At 47.5% G+C, this 20,656-nt stretch overlaps 2 protein-coding genes across 9 annotated transcripts in view; one reads left to right on the top strand and one right to left on the bottom strand.

Annotated features, from left to right (window-relative positions):
- LOC116953591 (kelch-like protein 25) lies at nucleotides 1-17,328 on the bottom strand. Of its 7 annotated transcripts, none has more exons than XM_032973923.2 (10): nucleotides 17,099-17,328; nucleotides 11,634-11,822; nucleotides 7,569-7,702; nucleotides 6,936-7,171; nucleotides 6,245-6,397; nucleotides 5,446-5,695; nucleotides 4,373-4,614; nucleotides 3,794-3,899; nucleotides 3,029-3,160; nucleotides 1-2,264 (listed from the first exon to the last, which is right to left on the bottom strand). In XM_032973923.2, the coding sequence occupies exons 2-10, from the start codon at nucleotides 11,809-11,811 to the stop codon at nucleotides 1,890-1,892; spliced, it is 1,806 nt and encodes a 601-aa protein (XP_032829814.1). In that variant the 5' UTR covers nucleotides 11,812-11,822; nucleotides 17,099-17,328; the 3' UTR covers nucleotides 1-1,889. The 7 variants fall into 7 exon arrangements, with proteins under 7 accessions (XP_032829814.1, XP_032829816.1, XP_032829813.1 ...); XM_032973925.2 differs by having other exon boundaries at nucleotides 17,275-17,310; XM_032973922.2 differs by having other exon boundaries at nucleotides 16,989-17,105.
- Nucleotides 12,827-20,656, top strand: part of LOC116953590 (xanthine dehydrogenase-like) — a 94,584-nt gene continuing 86,754 nt past the window's right edge. The window contains exons 1-2 of one of the 2 annotated variants that reach the window (XM_032973918.2): nucleotides 12,827-13,278; nucleotides 19,553-19,667. In XM_032973918.2, coding sequence (XP_032829809.2) covers nucleotides 19,583-19,667 — 85 coding nt within the window. In that variant the 5' untranslated portion in view covers nucleotides 12,827-13,278; nucleotides 19,553-19,582. Of the gene's footprint in view, nucleotides 13,279-18,150; nucleotides 19,260-19,552; nucleotides 19,668-20,656 lie in introns of those variants that run through there. The other variant, XM_032973919.2, reaches the window with a different exon arrangement.

The following is a 20,656-nucleotide window of genomic DNA, read 5'->3' on the forward strand; positions in this document are numbered from 1 at the left end:
TTTATACCAACCGTGCACATTTTTATTCCTTACAAACAGTAGAAATCCATGAGAACACTTTCCGGCATGTTTTATTTCTATTTCCGTGGTAATTCCAAACAAAAGGATTTTCACAGTCAATTTGGTTCAAGAAAGTAATTCTTGTCTCAATGAAACCGTCTTCATATTGACTTAAAGCTTTTGTGACTGCAGGAATTCATATTCTTTGGGTCTTTCGGTAAAGTCACGTAGATAGGTTCAAAGAAAATAACAAAACTACGACGTTTCGATCGCAACACAAGCGGGGTCGTCTTCAGCCCCCCCCCCCCCCCCTTTACCTGAAGACGACCGCTTGTGTTGCGATCGAAACGTAGTTTTTTTGTTATTTTCTTTGAACCTATCTACGTGACTTTACCGAAAGACCCAAAGAATATGCCTTCATATTGTTTTTCAAATTATATAGTTCTTATTCTTAGTTTTTTCGGTAAAGTCACGTTGAAGGGAAACAACAAAATAATAAAATATATATAAAACAATACAAAATTCTCACGACGTTTCGACCATAACTCAAACGGTCGTCTTCAGGTGTTTGAGTTATGGTCGAAACGTCGTGAGAATTTTTTTATTGTTTTATATATTTTTTATTATTTTGTTGTTTCCCTTCAACGTGTCTTTACCGAAAAAACTAAGAATATGAATTACTGCAGTCACGAAAGCTTTAAATCAAAATTTATATAGTTCTGTTTGCTCAATTAGCTTAAAAGTAACGTCAGGATGTCATTTTCATAAATCACAAAACATTTGTAGGCGTATTGTTATAATTATGGTCGCTTACCCAGGAAAATATCGGTGAGTCTCAAGACTCGTTTTCTTGAAGGAGCCTGCCAAGTTTTCGCAGTAGGGGATGATGTTGATGAGCGTAATACCAATAAAGTAATTTGCAGGTACATTTTGAGCATTGGGATGTTAAATTTAGTTGTTTTTTTACCTATGGGCAGGCACTTGAAAACCCGGAGGAAACCCATGCAGATCAGGGGGAGTAAATATAAACTCCACGACAAAAGGCATTTAATTCGGGAATGGAACCCAGGTTCTTTTGGCTGTGAGGCACTGCCAACCTGCCGCCCGAGTGATTGGGTGCGTGCATCATGAGTGCAATAATTGATGATTGGATGCATTGTTAAACCTCGATTTAAAGCTTTCGTGACTGCAATGATTCATCTTCTTTGGTTCTTTCAGTAAAGTCACGTAGAATGATAATAAAATAATAAATTGATAAAATAAAATAACACAATAATATTCTCACGATGTTTCGGCCACAACACAAGCGGCCTTCATCAGGTGAAGGGGGCGAGACTGTCTCACTCCAGCGCTGTCCTACCAGACAGTCTCGCCCCCTTCACCTGATGAAGGCCGCTTGTGTTGTGGCCGAAACGTCGTGAGAATATTATTGTGTTATTTTATTTTATCAATTTATTATTTTATTATCATTCTACGTGACTTTACCGAAAGAACCAAAGAAGATTGTTAAACCTGTTGCACACACGTGGCATGTAACAATGCACCGATTCGGCGATTAAAAAAATTCCCACGCACACGACACACGCATCGTATCCTGTGTGTGCGAATAAATGATTTAGTTTTTTTTATCCGCGTATGTTTAAAAAAAAGTAGAGAATCTGTTCTTGAATGAAACGCGGAAGTAATTTTATTTCGACGACGTCCACCGACGAGACGGAGCGATGAAATTGGCTCGCGAGCAGGCGCCGGGGTGGCTTGCTACATCGTGCGGTCGTGAGCGAGTTCCTTAGCTGCTTAGGGCTAGGCCTTCATTCCGGTGGCGAATCGACCGCGACCGACTTGGCTGACCTAGGTTCTCATCGCGGCCTCCTCACCCTCCTCCTCGTCCGTCAAGTGCCGCCGGCCGGCACGCACACCAGGGCCGTGACGCAGAGGCCCGGCGTGCCGCCCGCGGGTGCCCACGTGTCGCCCCGCGGGCAGTAGCACTCCATGTCGGCGCTGCGGCTGGTGCCATTGTATCCTCCCGCCACGTACACGCGCCCCGCGGCGGCCACGGCCGCGGGGCTGGTGCGAGCGCTCGCCATGGGGGCGGCACGCCACCAGCGGTGGGCCGCGCAGTCGAAGCGCCGCACCTCGCGGCTGCCCTCGCCGCCCACCACGTAGACGTCCGGCCCCAGGGCCGCCGCGGCGGAGAAGCGGCAGCGCAGCGGGCACGGCCCGATCACCGACCACGAGCGCGACGCCGGGCAGTAGCGCTGCACGGCCTGCCGGAGACGCACGCGCGCGGTGATACGCGCGGTGGTACGGCCTGCGTGGCGAAGCGCATGCTACACACGGTGACACGCGTGTGATATGCGTGGCGATGTGCGAGTCACGCGTGGTGACATGCGTGTGATACGCGTGATGGGACGCGTGGCGATACGGTAGGGGGTGTGCGTGGTGATACAGAATAAAATTGGAGGGAAATAAATGCTTGTGTGTGAGAGAATTTAATATTTTATGCAAATGATGTGCTCATTACATTTAGGCTAAACGGAAGAACAAAACTGTACAACCGTGCCGGCAAAAAGTAAACAAATCAATTGTGGTAATTCTTAAATAAACAACAATTCCTAAGGCTCACGATACATGCGTCACATCTATTTTGGCCAATAAAATGCTATTGTTTCTGTTAGGCTGAATGAGCAATTAAAACAATACCAACGAGGTGGTAAAAACGAGACAAAGGGAGCGGAATATTGACCCGAATAGATCAATTCTGAACCGTAACATTTAATCAAATTGAGGGGTAAAGCGGCGGGGGGATTGAAAGGTGTCGTGAATCGTTACGTCCACGAACAACGCAGAGTATGACGCGCGGTACACAAGGGGGCTAACGGTGAGCGTGAAGCACATGGCGCCGGGAACATCAATGCTCAAGAACCCAATTTTCATCACAAGTGGCGCAACCGCAATCCCGGATTCGTGCGCAGGTCCTGAACGGCACCGGCTTGGCGCGCCGCCATTGGTGCCCGTGTCAGCGTCTTACCGGCGGTACGAACTCCGTCTCGCCAAACACGTAGAGTTTGCCTTTGCTCCCGGCCATGGCGAGGTAACTGAGTCCGTGGGGCATGGGGGCCACGGGCTTCCACTCAGACGCACCGGAGTGTAGGCACTCCACCTGCACGGGCAAAGATGGAATGAGGAATCACGTAAGGGGGTGTTCGTGTTTTTTTCAGCTGCAGCGAGTGATTGCTCGGAATTTTTTTTTAACGTCAGGTTAACCAGTTCACATTCCAGTTTTTTTTTCCGATTCTACTCCGTCATCAGAGTGGAACCGGAATAAAAACTAAAATACAATCACTTCATCGGTACCGAGGCTCCCACAAGCCCATGCGTGTGGCAGAGTTCGGCGCCAGCTATCAGAGAGCGGTCGTGTTGCTACAGTTCTACGTGGTGAGTACAATTTACAATGTCGTTTCAGTGATGAACGGGCCTCAACTCTGATTTAATTTGTCACGAGAAAATCTTACCGACTGCCAAGGCTCTTTCTTGTTCATCCTTTTCTCGGATTAACAAGAGCGGCGGCGCAGTGGTTGACGAACACATGTCAGGACTTAAAACATTTAATAAACACCCCCAGGCTGAAACTGTAAAGCAGAGCTTGGGCTGGAATGTTCTGCTTATAAAGCATTCAAAAGCAAGTCATTTAAGCGTTTAAGGCTGCACCCACGCGTCTTTTCCCATATGGAGAGACGCACAGAATCACAATTGTTGGAGGCGGGGGGGGGGGGGTGACGCACCAAGCCGTTACCTCTTTGAGGGGCTCCGACATGGACATGGGGAACACTGCGGTGACCACCGTGTAGCCTCCGGCCACGTACACGCGGCCGTCCAGCTCCGTGGACGCGTGCGCGTACCTCGCAGGGACAAGGAGTCGGGGACACTCAGTCATCCTTCCAAACACCACAACTGTGGTAGCCTGTGCCCATGGCACTGAAGGTAGTGTTTTAACTATTTTTCTAATCATACTCCGTGTGCAACATGCAACTCTGGCTATAACGATTCACCTCATGCACCCCCCCCCCCACTCCTTCCCCTGACAATTCGATCCATTGTTGCGATTCGAGCTCACTATTTGAATCAAGAATCAATGATTTGTTTACATTGTGGAGAATGTAGCAGCTGTGGCGGCTGCAGGGTTCATAGAAACCCCGTTGCAAACGTCGCAACAACAAAATAAACCGAACCGATCGTGAGACGTGCGACTTGGCGCACGTACCGCGAGCTTCGAGAGTGAACCTTTTCTCCCCGATTAGAGACTCGACGTGACTCCACGGGTCGGACGCCCGACGTTGCTCCGCCGTAAATCCCGCCGCCAAGCGCCGCCAACCTGGTGAGGCCGAGGGTTGGCCCCGGGCTCCACTCGTCCTCCGCCGTATCGTAGACCCACGTGGCTCGTTCGGCCTGGCACACGCCGGCGGGGGCCCGGCCTCCCTCCGTGAGCACCGCTTGGGCCCTGCCGCCCGTCACCAGGATGCGCTGGCCCATGGCGCATGCCGATGACTGCTTGAGTTGCCGGGGCAGCGAGCGGCGCGGCGTCAGCGAGCCCGTGTGACGGCTGACGGAGAAGAGCTGCGGTGTGAGGCACAACAGAGGGAAACTCTTTTGTTGTTTGTGTTGCCTGCTTTGACCGATAACTACATTGCAGTTCATTGAAATCGGTGGTTTCATTCACGTGTACCGCGGAGCTGGAGTGTAGCGGTTAACGCCCCGCGCTAAAATGTTCCATGTTTTTGTTTTGTAGGGGTGGCTCTAATTGCATTATTTAAGGCAGTGGGGAATATTCTTGAGTTCTAGATTTGAAGCTTTCGTGACTGCAAGGATCCATACTCTTTGGTTCTATTTGGTAAAGTCACGTAGGTAAAAATCCATACTCTTTGGTTCTATTCGGTAAAGTCACATAGGTAAAAATATTCTTGAGGTCAACTTTACAAGCACTCATGAGATCCTGGGTTCAAATACATATTTTGACCAATGAGGTGGCCCGGTGACTCATGAGTAAAGAGTACTGTGTGAGAACACGCTGAGATCCTGGGTTCGAATCTGGTTTCAAATCTGGATTTCAGCCACACATGATTAAACCTGGTTATCAAGTAGAGTGTATTGATTGTTTCAGCCTGGTCACTGACGATTTCTTAAAAGTCCAGCCAAGAATAAATATGGGTTTGACTGTCAAGGCATGGACATGTCTCTAGAAATGTGTGTGAGAAAGTGTGACCACTAGTGTGAGGCTAAAAAAAGTCCCTTGAAGGGTTCTCAGAAGTTGTTCTGTGATATCTTGCTCTGCAAGAGTTTGGAATTGACAATTTATCTCGGACATGGATGCCTATAGTACGGTGAATATGATAAAATTCTAAACTTAAAAAAAAGCAAAGCATGTAAACGGTGATGCTAATAACGCACCATATCGGAAGCGAAGGTTTTTCCCGCTATCAAAAACATCGTCAAAGAGTTTCTCCGTGGATGAGCCATGGTCCCCAACTCGGAGCTCTGCATCGAGGACCTCCTCCACGCGAGGGCCTCTTCAAGGGCAATGCGGCAGGGCGGCTCTCCTGAGAAGACGCCCCCATCGCCCCCGTTGAGAGTCGCGGAGAGGAACTCTTTGGACAGTAGCCCCAGGCGTACGCAGCGGAGCAGACGCGGGAGGTGAGGTCTGCACGGGGCGGGGACAGTGCGCCAGTTATCGCACTAAACCAGGACCCTGCCCATGCCTTCGTGAGCACATCAAACCCCAATGGGGTAACACATTAAGTTTGCTAAGCCTTGCCCAAATAGTCTAAGTAGGCTTTGCGGGGGATCTCACAAACAAAACGTGCTCTACAGTCTATAGACTGAATGTGTACATGTGTGTGTACGGATTTATGTGGGGGGGGGCAGTAGTGGGGAGCGGTAGTGTAGCGGTTAGCGCGCTGCACTATAAACCGAACGACCCGGGTTCGATTCCCGCTCACGGCCAACACCAGTGACGATTATCTGAACCGGTCCTGCACCTCCCCTACATAGACTCAGCCTCAAATGAGTATCTAGTGCGGTGTGTAAACATCGCCACTGGGGAGACAAAGGCGGCCGGGCGTGGTGTTGGTCACCCACCCCCTGATGTGCCGTGCCGGCCTTCATAGGTGCTCGCTAACAGCACTTGCCCCAACAGTCGATTAAGGCTACACGGGGTGGGGGGGGGATCTGTGTCTTTGTACGTCCGTACCTGCGTGCATCGCTGTCGTGTTGGGCCCAGCGAGCGAGGGCCTGCATGACGTGCGTCTCCTCCGTGGCCTCCAGCTCGTCGCTCGACAGGAGCTCGGCAATGACGTCCGCCGACAGGAGCGGGAATTGGTGGTCCTGGCACGCTTGCTCAAAACTACGCGCGTGCGGCAGGAGGAAGCCCAGCGACTTAGCAGTCGGTTTGACACGTGGGCTTTCGCGGCATATTATTCATAATAAAGGTATTTTTGATTAGATCGTGTTCGTATAAATGTGTCGTTAACCCGGCGTGTCTTCGTTACCAACAAAGGGGGCCGGATGGCCAGGGTGATGGGATGCGGGCGTTTTCCATGACACGCCACTTTGGGCCTACCGTGTTCAACTACTACAGCAGCATGACTGCAAGAAAAATAGCCCTCAAGTTTATAACACAACACTCGATTCATGATCTGGGTTGTGAATCCTCCGGCCTCCAGCCTGCCACAATAAACCGGGGACAGCACAAGGTCAGCTACGAAACATTTTGAAAGCCGACGCTGCAACTACCACTGGAGTGATGTGCGGCGCAGGTGTCACGACTGTGCCACGACTGCCTCCCATTACAATCGCGGCTATTCAAACGCAGCCAGAGGCTAGGAGAAGGAGCATATCGCGTGACAGCGGTGCTCCAAATCCGGCGCGCCCTCTCCCCTTGCCTTTCCAGGCAGGCTTGCAGCGCCAGAGTGCGCAGCCGGGCGCAGGCGTGAGCGTCGGCGAGCGCCAGCAGGGAGAGGCAGGAGTCGGGCGAGATGCAGCGGCACAGGAAGGCGGCGCAGGCCTCGCGCACGTCGCCGAACTGCAGCATGTCGGCGGCGCTCAGCAGCTGAGCGGCGCTCTCCTCCGCCAGCTCAACGCGCCCAGTGTACGCGAAGCCCACCAGCTGCTCCAGCACCTGCGCCCCGCGCGCGGACGGAGAGCCGGGAGGCACGATTCAAGTCGTCAAGGGGAAAAAAAATCAACTAGCAACAAAAGCGCCGCGTTTTTTGGTGGGGGGGTAATCCTCGTGGTGGACTTGCTTCGCATGCTCAGCGTCAATCTGCAATCGCATCTTTTCCGTGTTAAGGAATAACACGAATGGAACAGAACTGTCCATATTACCGTGTTAAATAGTGGTCTAGTCGAGAGATTCCCCTCTGCCAGGTATGTTTCAAGTCAATCTTTCACAGCTAACTTCATTCGGCCTTCTGGAAGGCTGAACATCGTTGTCGGAGGAGATTTTAACATTAACGTACAGGAAATACTGATAAGGAGTGGGGGTAGGGGGGTGGGAGGTGCAGAGTGAGGGGCACCTGTGGATCCACGCTGTCTCCGAGGTCCACGTGGGCTTGTCGGCTCTCGCGCAGTCCTCCCGAGAACATCGCGGCAAAGTAGGGGCTGCAAGCGGCCAGGACGAGACGATGGCAGCTCAGCTCGTGGACTCCACCTGGGACGAACAGTCGCAATGTGTAATGTGCGTACGTGCGTTGAACTTTTTTTCGCGCCGTACATAGCCAACCGTGAGAAATGGGAGGCATGGGGGGAAGGACAACAATGCCTCGTGGAATATCTCGTGCAGAGCTAGAATACACAATCACCAGGACATCTTTGGCAACGACAGTGAAACTCCCCTTGTGGTGGATGTTGGCGTGTGGGGGGATTGATCAACTGGTGAGTCCTAGGAATTCGTTCCAAATGTTTGGATTCATCTCAGAATTCAGCGTAGATAGGAAATTTTAGACGATCCAAAAACATGACATCACCAGAAGTGTATTCACTTTCATGCTGTTACTTTCCTGCTTTTCTGCCAAAAGCGATGTGACATGGCATTGGTTGACTGAACAAAGACATTTTTAAATTTATATGAAATGTCAGCGATCTGAAACGCCCACAAAACATCTTAAATTGTCCTTAAACATGCAGTACGTAATATGGCTGCGGCAATGTATCGATTAATTTATTAATATTGATATTATGCTCATGATACATGCTTATCATCAGCATAACCCAGCTCACTCTTGCAAATGAGACTCTCTCCCGTCTCTTGAGTTCTAAGCTGGTTAAACAAAATCCTCTTGATTCTAGATTTGAAGCTTTCGTGACTGCAAGGATCCATACTCTTTGGTTCTATTCGGTAAAGTCACGTAAAAGTATAAAACAACAAAAAATAAAATAAAAAAATAAAAAAATCACGACGTTTCGGCCACAACACAAGTGGCCTTCATCAGGTGAAGGGACCAGACTGTCTCGAGGACAGCGCTGGATTGAACACAGCCAAGCTCAGACCGCGACCTTTAAGCTTGTGTGAGAGGAATTAAGGTGCCTTGACAAAGGAATTAGCATAAAAATTAGCATTTCATTGGCGGACTTAGCATGATGAACGGTGTAGAGGGGGTGAACATGTGCAGACCGGCGAGGGGGGGAGGGGGAGTTTACATATTGATGGTGTGAAAAGGGAATTTAAGCAGCTGCGAAAGTTTGGGATACCACTACTTGAAAAAATATACTGTACCATTGAAAATTAGTTTAATGTTTGGTTCGATTTAGAACATCTTTCCAATGGTTGCTTAATTTGAAACCATCTTCTCGGATGAAATTGTGTCTGTGTTTGTAAATCTGAATTGCCTCGTGAACAAATCTCTGATAAAAACTGGTGGGTTTGCAAAGAACCTTGGTATCGGAGAAAATTATAACGTGATCACCCACAGCGTTGTAACAGTGATCAGCTACGGCAGAAGAATTCGTTCTGCCGTGTTTCAAATCTGATTTGTGCTCGCGAATTCGGTCAGAGACATGTCGTTTTGTCTCCCCGATATAGCAGTCACCACAGGTGCAGATCAATCTGTAAACTCCGGGGTACTGTAAGTCAGGAATGACATTGCAGACGTTGTGAGAGCTGAAATAGCCACTATTCTTAAGAATGCAAAGAAACCCATTAGCAACATCAGCAAAAATGAACGCTCTGAACTCGCGAATTTAAAAAACAGACATGACATAGTCATCCGCTCAGCCGGTAAAGGCAACACTACTGTAATTATGGATAAAGATTCATACAACAAAATCCAGAATCTGCTCAACGATGGAAGTTACTCAAAAATGTAAAATGACCCTACTAATAGCCTTGCGATAAAAACCAACAAGATCATTATGAGACCTCCTTTGCCAGTAACAAGATATAGGAATATGTTTTACCCTTTTAACTGGCACAAAAACTGGCACCTTTATTCAAGGCATCATGTTTGCAATAACCACAACACAAGCAGTCAAAATGCAAACAATGCATATTATTATCAGAGTTGTCTTTTTTGTTTGCATTTTGACTGCTTGTGTTGTGGTTATTGCAAACATGATGCCTTGAATAAAGGTGTCAGTTTTTGTGCCAGTTAAAAGGGTAAAACCTATTCCTAAACCAACAAGATCATCACAAGTTTGACCTCCCTAATCGACCCAACTAAACGTCCCTCCCTAAAACCTTCTGCTGCAAGACCCCCAAGATTCTATGGTCTTCCCAAGATTCATAAAGAAGGCACCCCACTACGACCCATCGCATACACGATCAAGTCCCCTATCCATAGACAAGCCCGTTTTCTGTCAGATACCTTGCTGCCTTTCACTGGCAAGACCGCCTCAGCAGTACTTAACTCAGCCCAATTGGTCTCTATGGTCAAAGACATTGTACTGTCCCCTGACGATATCCTTGTCAGCTTCGATGTGGTCTCTTTGTTCACCAAGGTCCCAGTACCTGATACCATTGAAATAGCTGAAAATTTGGTCCAACATGGACTAGACCCCGATACACCTGCACTGGTTAGGCACTGCCTCAACAATACCTACTTTACTTGGAATGGCTCTTTCTACAAACAAAATTAGGGTACCCCCATGGGATCCCCCTTGTCACCAGTGATAGCCAATATTTTCATGGAGAAATTTGAATCAGACGCCATCCAGACTTTCACCCTCAAACCTTCCCTGTGGAAGAGATATGTAGACGACACCTTTGTCATTTGGCCACATGGCCTCCCGGCTTTGAACCTTTTCCTAGACCACATTAATTCCAGACACCCCGCTATCTAATTCACCATGGAAGTGGAGAAAGATGGCAAGCTGCCATTCTTGGATGTTCTGTTTGAGAGGAGACCTGATGGCTCATTGGGACATTCTGTCTACAGGAAACCCACCCACACAGATTCCTACTTGAAACCTGATTCCCACCACCACCCGACGCAAAATAATTACCTCATCAAAACGTTATACCACAGGGCTCATTGCATTTCGGACCAACACCACCTGACCAGTGAATTAAAACATGTGCATCTGGCCCTCAAAAGGAATGGATACTCTGACCATACCATCCGCCAAGCTGTTTCTCCCTCCATACAGAAATAACCACTTGATACTCCAATCAAAACCATCACACTGCCATATAGAGCAGGCGTTACTAAAAAGATCTCCAAAATTCTAAACAAACACAAGATCCTGGTCCAGTTCAATACAGTACACAAAATCCGTGACCTGATCCCTTCCGTGAAGAATGTCATTCCTGACTTACAGTACCCCGGAGTTTACAGATTGATCTGCACCTGTGGTGACTGCTATATCAGGGAGACGAAACGACATGTCTCTGATCGAATTCGCGAGCACAAATCAGATTTGAAACACGGCAGAACGAATTCTTCTGCCGTAGCTGATCACTGTTACAACGCTGTGGGTGATCACGATATAATTTTCTCCGATACCAAGGTTCTTTGCAAACCCACGGGTTTTTATCAGAGATGTGTTCACGAGGCAATTCAGATTTACAAACACAGACACAATTTCAACCGAGAAGATGGTTTCAAATTAAGCAACCATTGGAAAGATGTTCTAAATCGAACCAAACATTAAACTAATTTTCAATGGTACAGTATATTTTTTCAAGTAGTGGTATCCCAAACTTTCGCAGCTGCTTAAATTCCCTTTTCACACCATCAATATGTAAACTCCCCCTCCCCCCCTCGCCGGTCTGCACATGTTCACCCCTTCTACACCGTTCATCATGCTAAGTCTGGCAATGAAATGCTGATTTTTATGCTAATTCCTTTGTCAAGGCACTTTAATTCCACTCACACAAGCTTAAAGGTCGCGGTCTGAGCTTGGCTGTGTTCACTCCAGTGCTGTCCTCGAGACAGTCTGGTCCCTTCACCTGATGAAGGCCACTTGTGTTGTGGCCGAAACGTCGTGCATTTTTTGTTGTTTTATACTTTTATGTGACTTTACCGAATAGAACCAAAGAGTAAAAGTACCTCTTGAACTTGAGAATGAGGTCACTTCGACCTCCTTTGACCTTGGACACCCGTGCCAACGCTCAACCGGCTGGGGAAGAAGCAATTAGTTTGCACCTCCGTTGTTTGCCGTCCTCAAAACGACGTCGAGGAGGGCGCTGGATCGTCGCAGCTCGTTGAGGCCGGCCATTAGCACGTCACTGTGCCCGCTGCGCTGGTACACCTCCTTGCCCACCGCCCCTGCTGCTGCTGCTGCTGGTGGCTGCCACCCACGCCAGTTCTCAGCTTTCAACATCCCGCTCGGCTCTGCAACACCCAGTGAGACGCACATGCATACAGACGGACTGTCCATACGTACGTACACACCTGAACTTTACAACCAGGCGAAGGGGCACCCAGTGAGGCAAAAGTCTCTTGCAAGCAAGCGAGACCTCAGGTGCAAAACTAAGAACACGCAGTCCTGGGATATTTCAGCGTAGGAAAATGGATAATACAAGTATGCATGTTCAACTTCTTTCACGCCGTACGTAGCCAACCGTGGTAATCGGAGGTGCAGGTAAGGACAAGAAACTAAACACAAAAAGCAGTTCTCGAAAAATTAGTTTACAATCTCGATTTAAAAGTGATTAGCTCCAGTGGATTCTTAATATTTCAAGGAAGGGCGTTCCAGACGACCAGGGAGGTGCATTTGAAAGCGCAGTTGTAACGAAGAAAATTAGGCGCATAGCATAGATTGCGTAAAGCTTTCAAACATGCCTTAGTACTTGGAGTATTAAAAACAATGACGAATGCATATTCATACCTGCTGTGACGTGAATATAAAAACATGGTTAATAAAAGAAAATGGAAATCGTGCGAGGAAATTGTTCGTAACAGGATGGAGTGGTGCACATTTAGAATTACATTGATTAGAGACCATATGCAAGCTAGAGACGTCAATTGATATTCAGGCTTCAGTGGGTGTTATCGGACAATGAGCGTTTCCACGTGGCAGGCAACCGGAGCACTATGCGAAAAGCCACGCATGCGACGGGGCAACACTCTATCCCAGCCAGATGTAACAGATGGGAGATTTTTTTTCTTTTTCCCACGCGTGTTGTTTGCCGTCTTCGTGGCGAACCAGGATTATGGCTAATCCTTAGAGCAGCGCTCTTCACTCATTTTCAGAGGAGTGGGGCCACTTTCGCCGACAAGAAGACATCGCCAAGTGTCGAGGGCCCTCCACAACATCTGAAACCATTTTTGTTCTTTGACAGCCATGATCGATGGAGATGGTGGGCTGTGGGGGGGGTGGGTGTTTCCCACTTGTTGCGTATTGTCGGTGGGGGGCCCGCATGTCAGGGGCCTCACACTAAAGGCCACCCAGGGGCCACCAGTGCCTCCTCCACACCGGTGCGCTGAAGAATCACCGTGGACCTCGAGACGTCCCTCGCTCGCTCGCTCGCACCCAACGCGCAGCGTCAAGTTGAGCGTCGCGACAATCGAAGCGCGTCGCTGACTGCCGCTGCCGCCGCTGGTTGGGTCAACAAGAGGCGCGCTAGCGCGAGACGACGCCTCCACCACTCACCAACAACCACCACCAACAACCACCACCCACACACAACCACCACCAACAACCACCACCCACACACAACCACCACCAACAACCACCACCCACCACCAACAACCACCACCCACCACTGCCAACCACCAAAAAAAAACACCCGCGCAGCAACCGAGCGGGGAATTGTACCATAAAACCCGAACGCCGACCACACTTGAGGTGAGCGACTGAGAGACATTCGACATTGCGATCAGATATTTATATGTTTTAAAAAGAGGGGTAAAGGGCGTCAACAACAACAAAACAACAACATCGCGTTTGGAGCTGTTGTGCCTTTACCGCGAATCGACGCGGACTCGTGACGCGTTAAGCAATTAAAACGAGCAGCCCTCCGGTTGTTTCGTTGCATTTAGGCACTGCTATTATATCAAGCACTGCTTAGAACAGCCGCCGCTTGTACACGGTGCGGTTATCGTTTGTTTTTTTAAAAAGTGGAAATGTTTTTTTAAAACATGCGTTTGATTTTCGTGTCGAGGCTTTCACATTGCGTAGTTCGCTTAAGGCGAAGCGTCGACCCTGCATGCGCGCGATTGGTCGGCGCTGCCAACGTTGCAGATTTTGCGCCAATCGCGAGCGGCACTTTCGCCCCTCGCGCGCCCTCCAACCAATGCGGGGTCGAGTGCCTGGCTGCGTCCGCCCGTGCGAACTGGGAAATGTAGACGGGCGGCGGCACCCGCCTCAATTAACAGCAGCGTAAATAATAATAAAAAAAACGACTAAGAATGCGAGCTTAAACATTAACAGCGACAACAACCACCCCTCAAAAATAAACTATATTACTGAATGGCACGGCGTGACGGATTATTACCGACTTAACGCGCGCGGTCAACGAGTGAGCGTGACGCGCGCCGTCCACAGTCGCGTTAAGAGACCCGCGGTTGGTTGACGACCGGACCCCCTACCTACCGCTGGCTTAAAACAAAACACCTTGCCTCGCTTATATTAGCGACAAAATGTGTGCTTGAAAAAAAACAAACTTAACCACGTTACCTTTAGTCACCTTGTCGTCGAGTTGCCAACGTGGGGATAATTCAGTCAGTGGCCGGCGTGCGCGAACGTCAAAGCTGCCTGCCAAATGTAGTTATTAAGCTGGTGATGATGGATCAGCCGCTCCCACCACCACCACCTCCTCATCCCCTCAGGGAATGATCCGATGATGATTTAGAGAACTCGTGTGGCTCATTGCGCAACATTGCACCACTCGGTCGCGTTTATGCACGCTTGACAGGCGTGGGTCGCGTCCTTTACAGTTGAGGCCCTCGATAAGGGCCGCTTGCATAGTTTCATAGTTCCATTTATTTTGGTATAGCCCTGTGAGCCATTCGACTCTTGAATCGGGTGCAACCGCAAAAAAAAACATGAACAAGAAAAACATCTTAAAGTGACTATGTTGACTGTGCAAACAGAAAATCCAGGAAAAAAAAAACATCAAAATATTCCTGAAATAGCACCGTACACCAACGCATGTGACTACGTATATCGATACACAGGGATTTATTCCAGCATGAATATTTGAAATATTTGCATCAGGTTTAATGTAACAAAATATTCACGCATTATGGTTTTCCTCCCCTATCGCCGACCCCCTCTCTCCCCACCACCAAATAACATTTGGAAGTATTGTCTTGGGTCCGAGAAGACATCCTCCTTCTGACTGAGACAGGAGGGTGTAGATAGGGGCTGTCAATCCTGTACGTTGAGAATGTTATTCATGGTGAGTGGGAACTCAGGCCCCCGTCGCATGGTTATGCTATCAATCATAGTCTGTCCAAAAGCAGAATGATTAATCTTAAGATGGCAAGGGGGGCAGATTCCGACTGCTGTACGCGTGCCATTCAGTACAATACTGGCGGTCATCGACGTAGGAAGGGGTTCCGTTCCTGAGACCCGGTCGTTAAGTCGGAACACAGTACAGAGATTCTTCTACTTACGAACATTCGACTTACGAACTTTCATAGATACAAACAAACATGTCCCCGTATGTCCAGTTGCCTGTTTGGAACAAGAGTCGTAAGTTCAACCGCTGCGGCGGTGGCATATACATCTGCAGAAGATGAAGAACCAGTGTCATCTACATCTACAGAACATGAAGAACCAGTTGCATCTACTCTGCAGAAGATGAAGAACCAGTGTCATCTACATCTACAGAACATGAAGAACCAGTGGCATCTACAGAACATGAAGAACCAGTGCCATCTACATCTGCAGAACATGAAGAACCACTGGCATCTACATCTACAGAACATGAATAACCAGTGGCATCTGCATTTGCAGAACATGAAGAACCGGTGTCATCTACAGAACATTAAGAACCAGTGTCATCTACATCTGCAGAACATGAAGAACCAGTTGCATCTACTCTGCAGAAGATGAAGAACCAGTGTCATCTACATCTACAGAACATGAAGAACCAGTTGCATCTCCTCTGCAGAACGTGAAGAACCAGTGTCATCTAAATCTGCAGAAGATAAAGAACCAGTGTCATCTACATCTACAGAACATGAAGAACCAGTGGCATCTACATCTGCAGAACATGAAGAACCAGTGGCATCTACATCTGCAGAACATGAAGAACCTGTGGCATCTACATCTGCAGAACATTAAGTACCAGTGGCATCTACAGGAGATTATACAACCTTTAAAGTAATTCCCCGTGTTTGGTGTACATGCCCTACAACATATTTGGAAGCGACAGGGGTATAATTGGAACAAATCGACTTACGAACAGACCTCTGGAACCTAACTCGTTCGTCAGTAGAGGAGCCCCTGTACTCGAGTGAACTGTAGTTAAATGCACACGCGGTCACTGTTTTAACATGTGTTGTGGTTCAATAACAAAACATGGAAGCATTGTTAAACTCATAAATAACAATACATATTGTAGATTTGCATGTAATGCTGTAATAAATACTGTACAGTAAATGAAACTAAATAAAGTAACATGAATAGATATTTTTTTATCATTTACCCAGAGTCCTGATACTGGCTTGCTTTTCAACTTTTCAGAAAGGGTGTAATTAGTCCCCACAGTTGCACAGACAGGGGCACGCGCCTACACACAGACACACGCCTACACACAGACACACGCCTACACACACACAGGGTCACGCGCCTACACACAGACACGCCTACACACAGACACACGCCTACACACAAACAGGGTCACGCGCCTACATACAGACAGGGGCACGCGCCTACACACAGACACGCCTACACACACGGGAGGGGCACGCGCCTACACACACACGCCTACACACACACAGGGTCACGCGCCTACACACAGACACACGCACTAAGATTCAACCGACTTCGGTGGCATGAGAGACTGCGTCGACCTTCAGCCAGGATTTAAATTCTCAACTTTCACCACCACGCATTCTAACCGCGGTGCTACCAGCTTGCAAAAGCAACACTGGATGCCTCACGTATTAAGACAATATATAGTGCATTAGCTCTTTAGCCAATATTTGCAATTTAACGCCGAGTGCCATTTATAGTTTGCCTACAGCAAACAATACCGTCTATTGATTCTGGTAAAAGGCCATTGATATATGGGCAAGCCACTCCTGTAATCGAGCACTGGAGTGGTGCCGGTGGTTTTACTGGTGCTCTACACACGGGGCTTCATTGGACACCAATAGAAAAAAAAACATTCGTCAATAATACTCCTTCCCCCACCCTCCAAAAGGCGCAATGTAGAATGGGTCACAATGAGCAATGGCCCTTTTCCAGCACATGACCATGGGCCATTGCCCGAAACGTCGTGCATGTATTGTAAATATTTAGTTCCATGTATATTCGTTCAATTATGGCAGTGTTGTTGACGAATGTGTTGAGTTTTGCAATTGGTATCTAATGAAGTACTGTACCTGTGCGCCACTTTCCAACGCAGCAGCAGCATCACCAAATAATGTTTAATCATTAGGCACATTTACTATTGGTTACGAGTTGGCCAAGTGATACAACTATTTTATTTTACCAGGTAAGGCCTGTTAGGCGCAGCTTTCTTGTACCAGAAAATAAGCTACGCCCTTAAGTTGCGGGAGCAAAAGGTCTGACGCGTGTTTGAGGTGTCTTAAATCAAACTGTTTCTTTATTTCTTAGTTGCACAAAAACAAGCGTTTTCTAAAGTTATATCTTCGCCTGTTCACGTACTGTGTCACCCTGCCGCACGACCAAAAGACTATCCACTCGCTCCCCCTCGGCTCTTCTCGGAGCCCCTCCCTCCCCCCTATTTATAGTGTAAAAACCGGAAGTGACGCCATGGGTTCAACCAACGGAGCGTCTAACCACAGGGGGGCTTTGATTTAAAGTTTTCGTGACTGCAGTAATTCATATTCTTAGTTCTTTCGGTAAAGTCACGTTGAAGGGAAACAATACAATATATATAAAACAATAAAAATTCTCACGACGTTTCGACCATAACATAAACGGTTGTTTCCCTTCAACGTGACTTTACCGAAAGAACTAAGGATACACAGGGGGGTTTCTACACAATTGGGATATTCCAAATCAAATATAACCAGTCCGTCAACAAATGTATGACGGATGTACATCAAATCTATATACAGAAATAATACACTCACTTTCTGTCTTACGGCTCTTACAAGGCCCACTGACCTATATAGCACTTTTTTCCAGAAGCGACCTGGCCACAATTGATTACTAAATGAAGTGGCTTATCATTTGGAAATGTATAGCAGCCAGATACTCCTAACGCATGTTTCCAAATGTGTAGGGAGAACATGCAAACTCATATATACAGCAGGCGTCAGGGTCGGGATTAAACCCACGACCTCCTGCATACCAGGCGAGGGAGTAAACATCTCGTCACCGCGGCGCCCAGTATAAGCGAATTTATGTCCTATGTATATGGATTTAAGCATTGTTTTTACTTCCACACGCAATATGGACTCAAACATCCAGTCAGGTCAAAATTCATAGGAGTTAATACTTTGGATGCCGAAACCCCTCATCACTTTATTTAGTGAGATCCTGTATTTTTTGCAGTGGGGGGGGGCAGGGGGGGTGTCAAGGTGGCGAGATGTTAACTACCTCCAGATATGCAGGAGGTCGTGGTTTAAATTCCGACCCTGACACCGACTGTATATATTTTGAGTTTGTTTAGAGTTTTTTGGCTGCTGCTATAAATTTCCAAACACGGAAGAAGAAGAAAAAAAAACAAGAAAATAATACCGTTGATTCTGTAAAAATGACACTAAACAATATATTTTTTGTTACAGAGCTACGGCCCTGAAATGTATGGAATTGCTGCAGTAATTTATCTATCCGGCGGTTGCAGTTGTATCCAAGAGTGACACAAAGGGCTGTACAAAAAGGACTCAACCGTTGTGCATTATGCAAAAACTATCCTAAAGAAATGCATTGCTGTCACCTTTTGTTAATTTTATTTTTATCAATTTTATTTTACTTATCAAAATAAAATTTAGTAAATGTGACCGACTGACAGCAGCAGCAGTGATACAGAGATGGACAGCTGTAGATCGGTTTTGTTCCTATTTTGACTCATCAGTATCGTTTAGTCACCAATGTTCACCGCTGCACAGTCTGCCTCTGAGAAGCATAACCACTTGGCATGGTTCCCAGAAGAATACTTTGTCGGTCAAATTTGTTTTGATAGTGACATCAGACAAGGGGACCACAATGCAGTTCTTTAGGAACTGCTGATATTTTTTTTTGCATAATGCACAAAGCCCTGTGCGCTTTCTGTAACAATGTTACTCTGTGCTGTTTAAATCTTATGGTTTTCCTGCCCGTGCTGTTTTTTTCCCATTATGATGGGTATCTCTCATTATTTCCACAGATATGTTTCAAGCATTGCATGGTTAACACATCTGTAATGCATTACATAATGCTGCAAAATAATCTCATTTACTAAGTGTGGAAATATGGCACAAACAAGGGTTATGTGCTCGTTGCACAACATGCAGTGAAAAAGAGACCACTCCCGGTTGTAAATTAGGGTGAAAGAACAACATCACTGAAGCTTGCAATCTTGACTGTTCAGTCAGTCCTCGGCAGTGTTTCGCCTGTTCCGCCAGTTGTCTGCTATCCATGTGACCGTCTGTTCCGCGAGTTGTCAGCTAAACCGTGTGAATCCGTCTCTTGTATTCATAGCTGTGAGTCTTATTGTTTTACTGGCTTCATGCGGAGGCACGTGGTGTCCTCAAGTGACTTTTAACCGTGCTCGCGTCGGCAATGGAGATTGCAAAACGCTTTCCTTAAAAACTCTACGGGAGCCCGCCCTTTTGTTGATTGCCATCTTAAGCTACTCGTGGGATGGTGCAAGCAGTTACACTCGATGCTCAGCGCTTTTCCGCCTTCGAAGGGGACATTTTGAACGTTTGTGCGGTTTAAACGTTCGTTTTTTGTTTGTTTGCCGATTTAAAAAAAAATTGATTTTCTGTTGAAGGTTTTTTCAGGTGGGGAGGATTCGTCCGCCATGCCCCCGTCGCCGCCTGCGTCGTCCCAAGGGACATCGGGACCTGCAGCTCTGCACTTGACCGTCAATGGGAAGGACTACACAGGTCAGTGGACTTTACAAGCACGAACTCCGTTTTTAGTTTGGATTCTTCATCAGGCAACGCCGCACATGTGCTCATGCAGTGCAGCGTTTCCGTCTCGAGCCAAGGTCAAATCTCAACCTTTCTACCCCCGCGTTCGTCCCCGCACTGCGGTCGTAGCTGCGTGAATGGCACAAACACCTGGATGCAAACGGTCTGCTATTTGCAGGAGGCAGTACGTTCCCCGGTTAAGCTGCGGTAAAGTAACTGCTTAAACGAGTACGTTGCATTTAATATTCAAGAAAACACGGCAGAATTTCTTGCAAACCGGTAGAAGGTAAATGTTTCCAGCATAGTTTTTACTTGGTTGAGAAAACTAACAGCAACATCTCCCCCTACTTGCAGACTTAATCCCCACTTGCAGGCTGGTGCTGTGTACACCTTATGGCAGCACAGGGATAGCTGCCACTGGAGGTGCCCTTGGCTAAACTGCAGCAGGGCATCGGAATTGATTGGGATGAGAATCAGAATCTTTATTTAGACTGGAGGAATCCGATGAGCCATGAAGCTCTTTTTCACGGATGTTCAGGAGGGGCGGGTCAGCAAGTTTATGACAACAAACAAAGAAAAACACGATATCAGTGCAGGCTAGGGGAAGACAGCAACACAACAACAACAACAAAAACAGTGCCAGACCACACCAAGACAACAGACAGTCCTTCAATTAAAATGCACGTCAAAATTGAACTCTCGTGATGAGACGTGATGTAAGGTGCCGCTTGAGCTTCCAAGGCATTTCAGGAAATGCAATATACAGTACAGTTTTCCCTCTTTATTCGCGAGGAATACGTTCCGAAGATGCTCGTGAATATGACATTTTGTGGATAATGATATTGGCCCACAAATATCGTACACACAACGTCTGCAGATGCCTTCGAAAGCTTTGAGAAGTTCTCTCTCTCTCTCTCCCTTTATCCCTCTCATTATTTTATCTCATCACTTTCTCGCATGAC

This window comes from Petromyzon marinus, chromosome 52 (genome assembly GCF_048934315.1).
Source record: "Petromyzon marinus isolate PM22_M1 ecotype Great Lakes invasive population chromosome 52, UKy_Petmar_22M1.pri1.0, whole genome shotgun sequence".
NCBI lineage: Eukaryota > Metazoa > Chordata > Hyperoartia > Petromyzontiformes > Petromyzontidae > Petromyzon > Petromyzon marinus.

Coding starts and splice junctions, on each gene's coding strand:
- LOC116953591 (XM_032973920.2), bottom strand. CDS start 13,468: ATGCAACGAAACAACCGGAGGGCTGCTCGTTTTAATTGCTTAACGCGT. Junction 6,398..6,935: donor CTGCAAGCCTGCCTGGAAAG/GCAAGGGGAGAG, acceptor GCACGCGCGTAG/TTTTGAGCAAGCGTGCCAGG. Junction 4,615..5,445: donor AAACCTTCGCTTCCGATATG/GTGCGTTATTAG, acceptor CTCACACCGCAG/CTCTTCTCCGTCAGCCGTCA.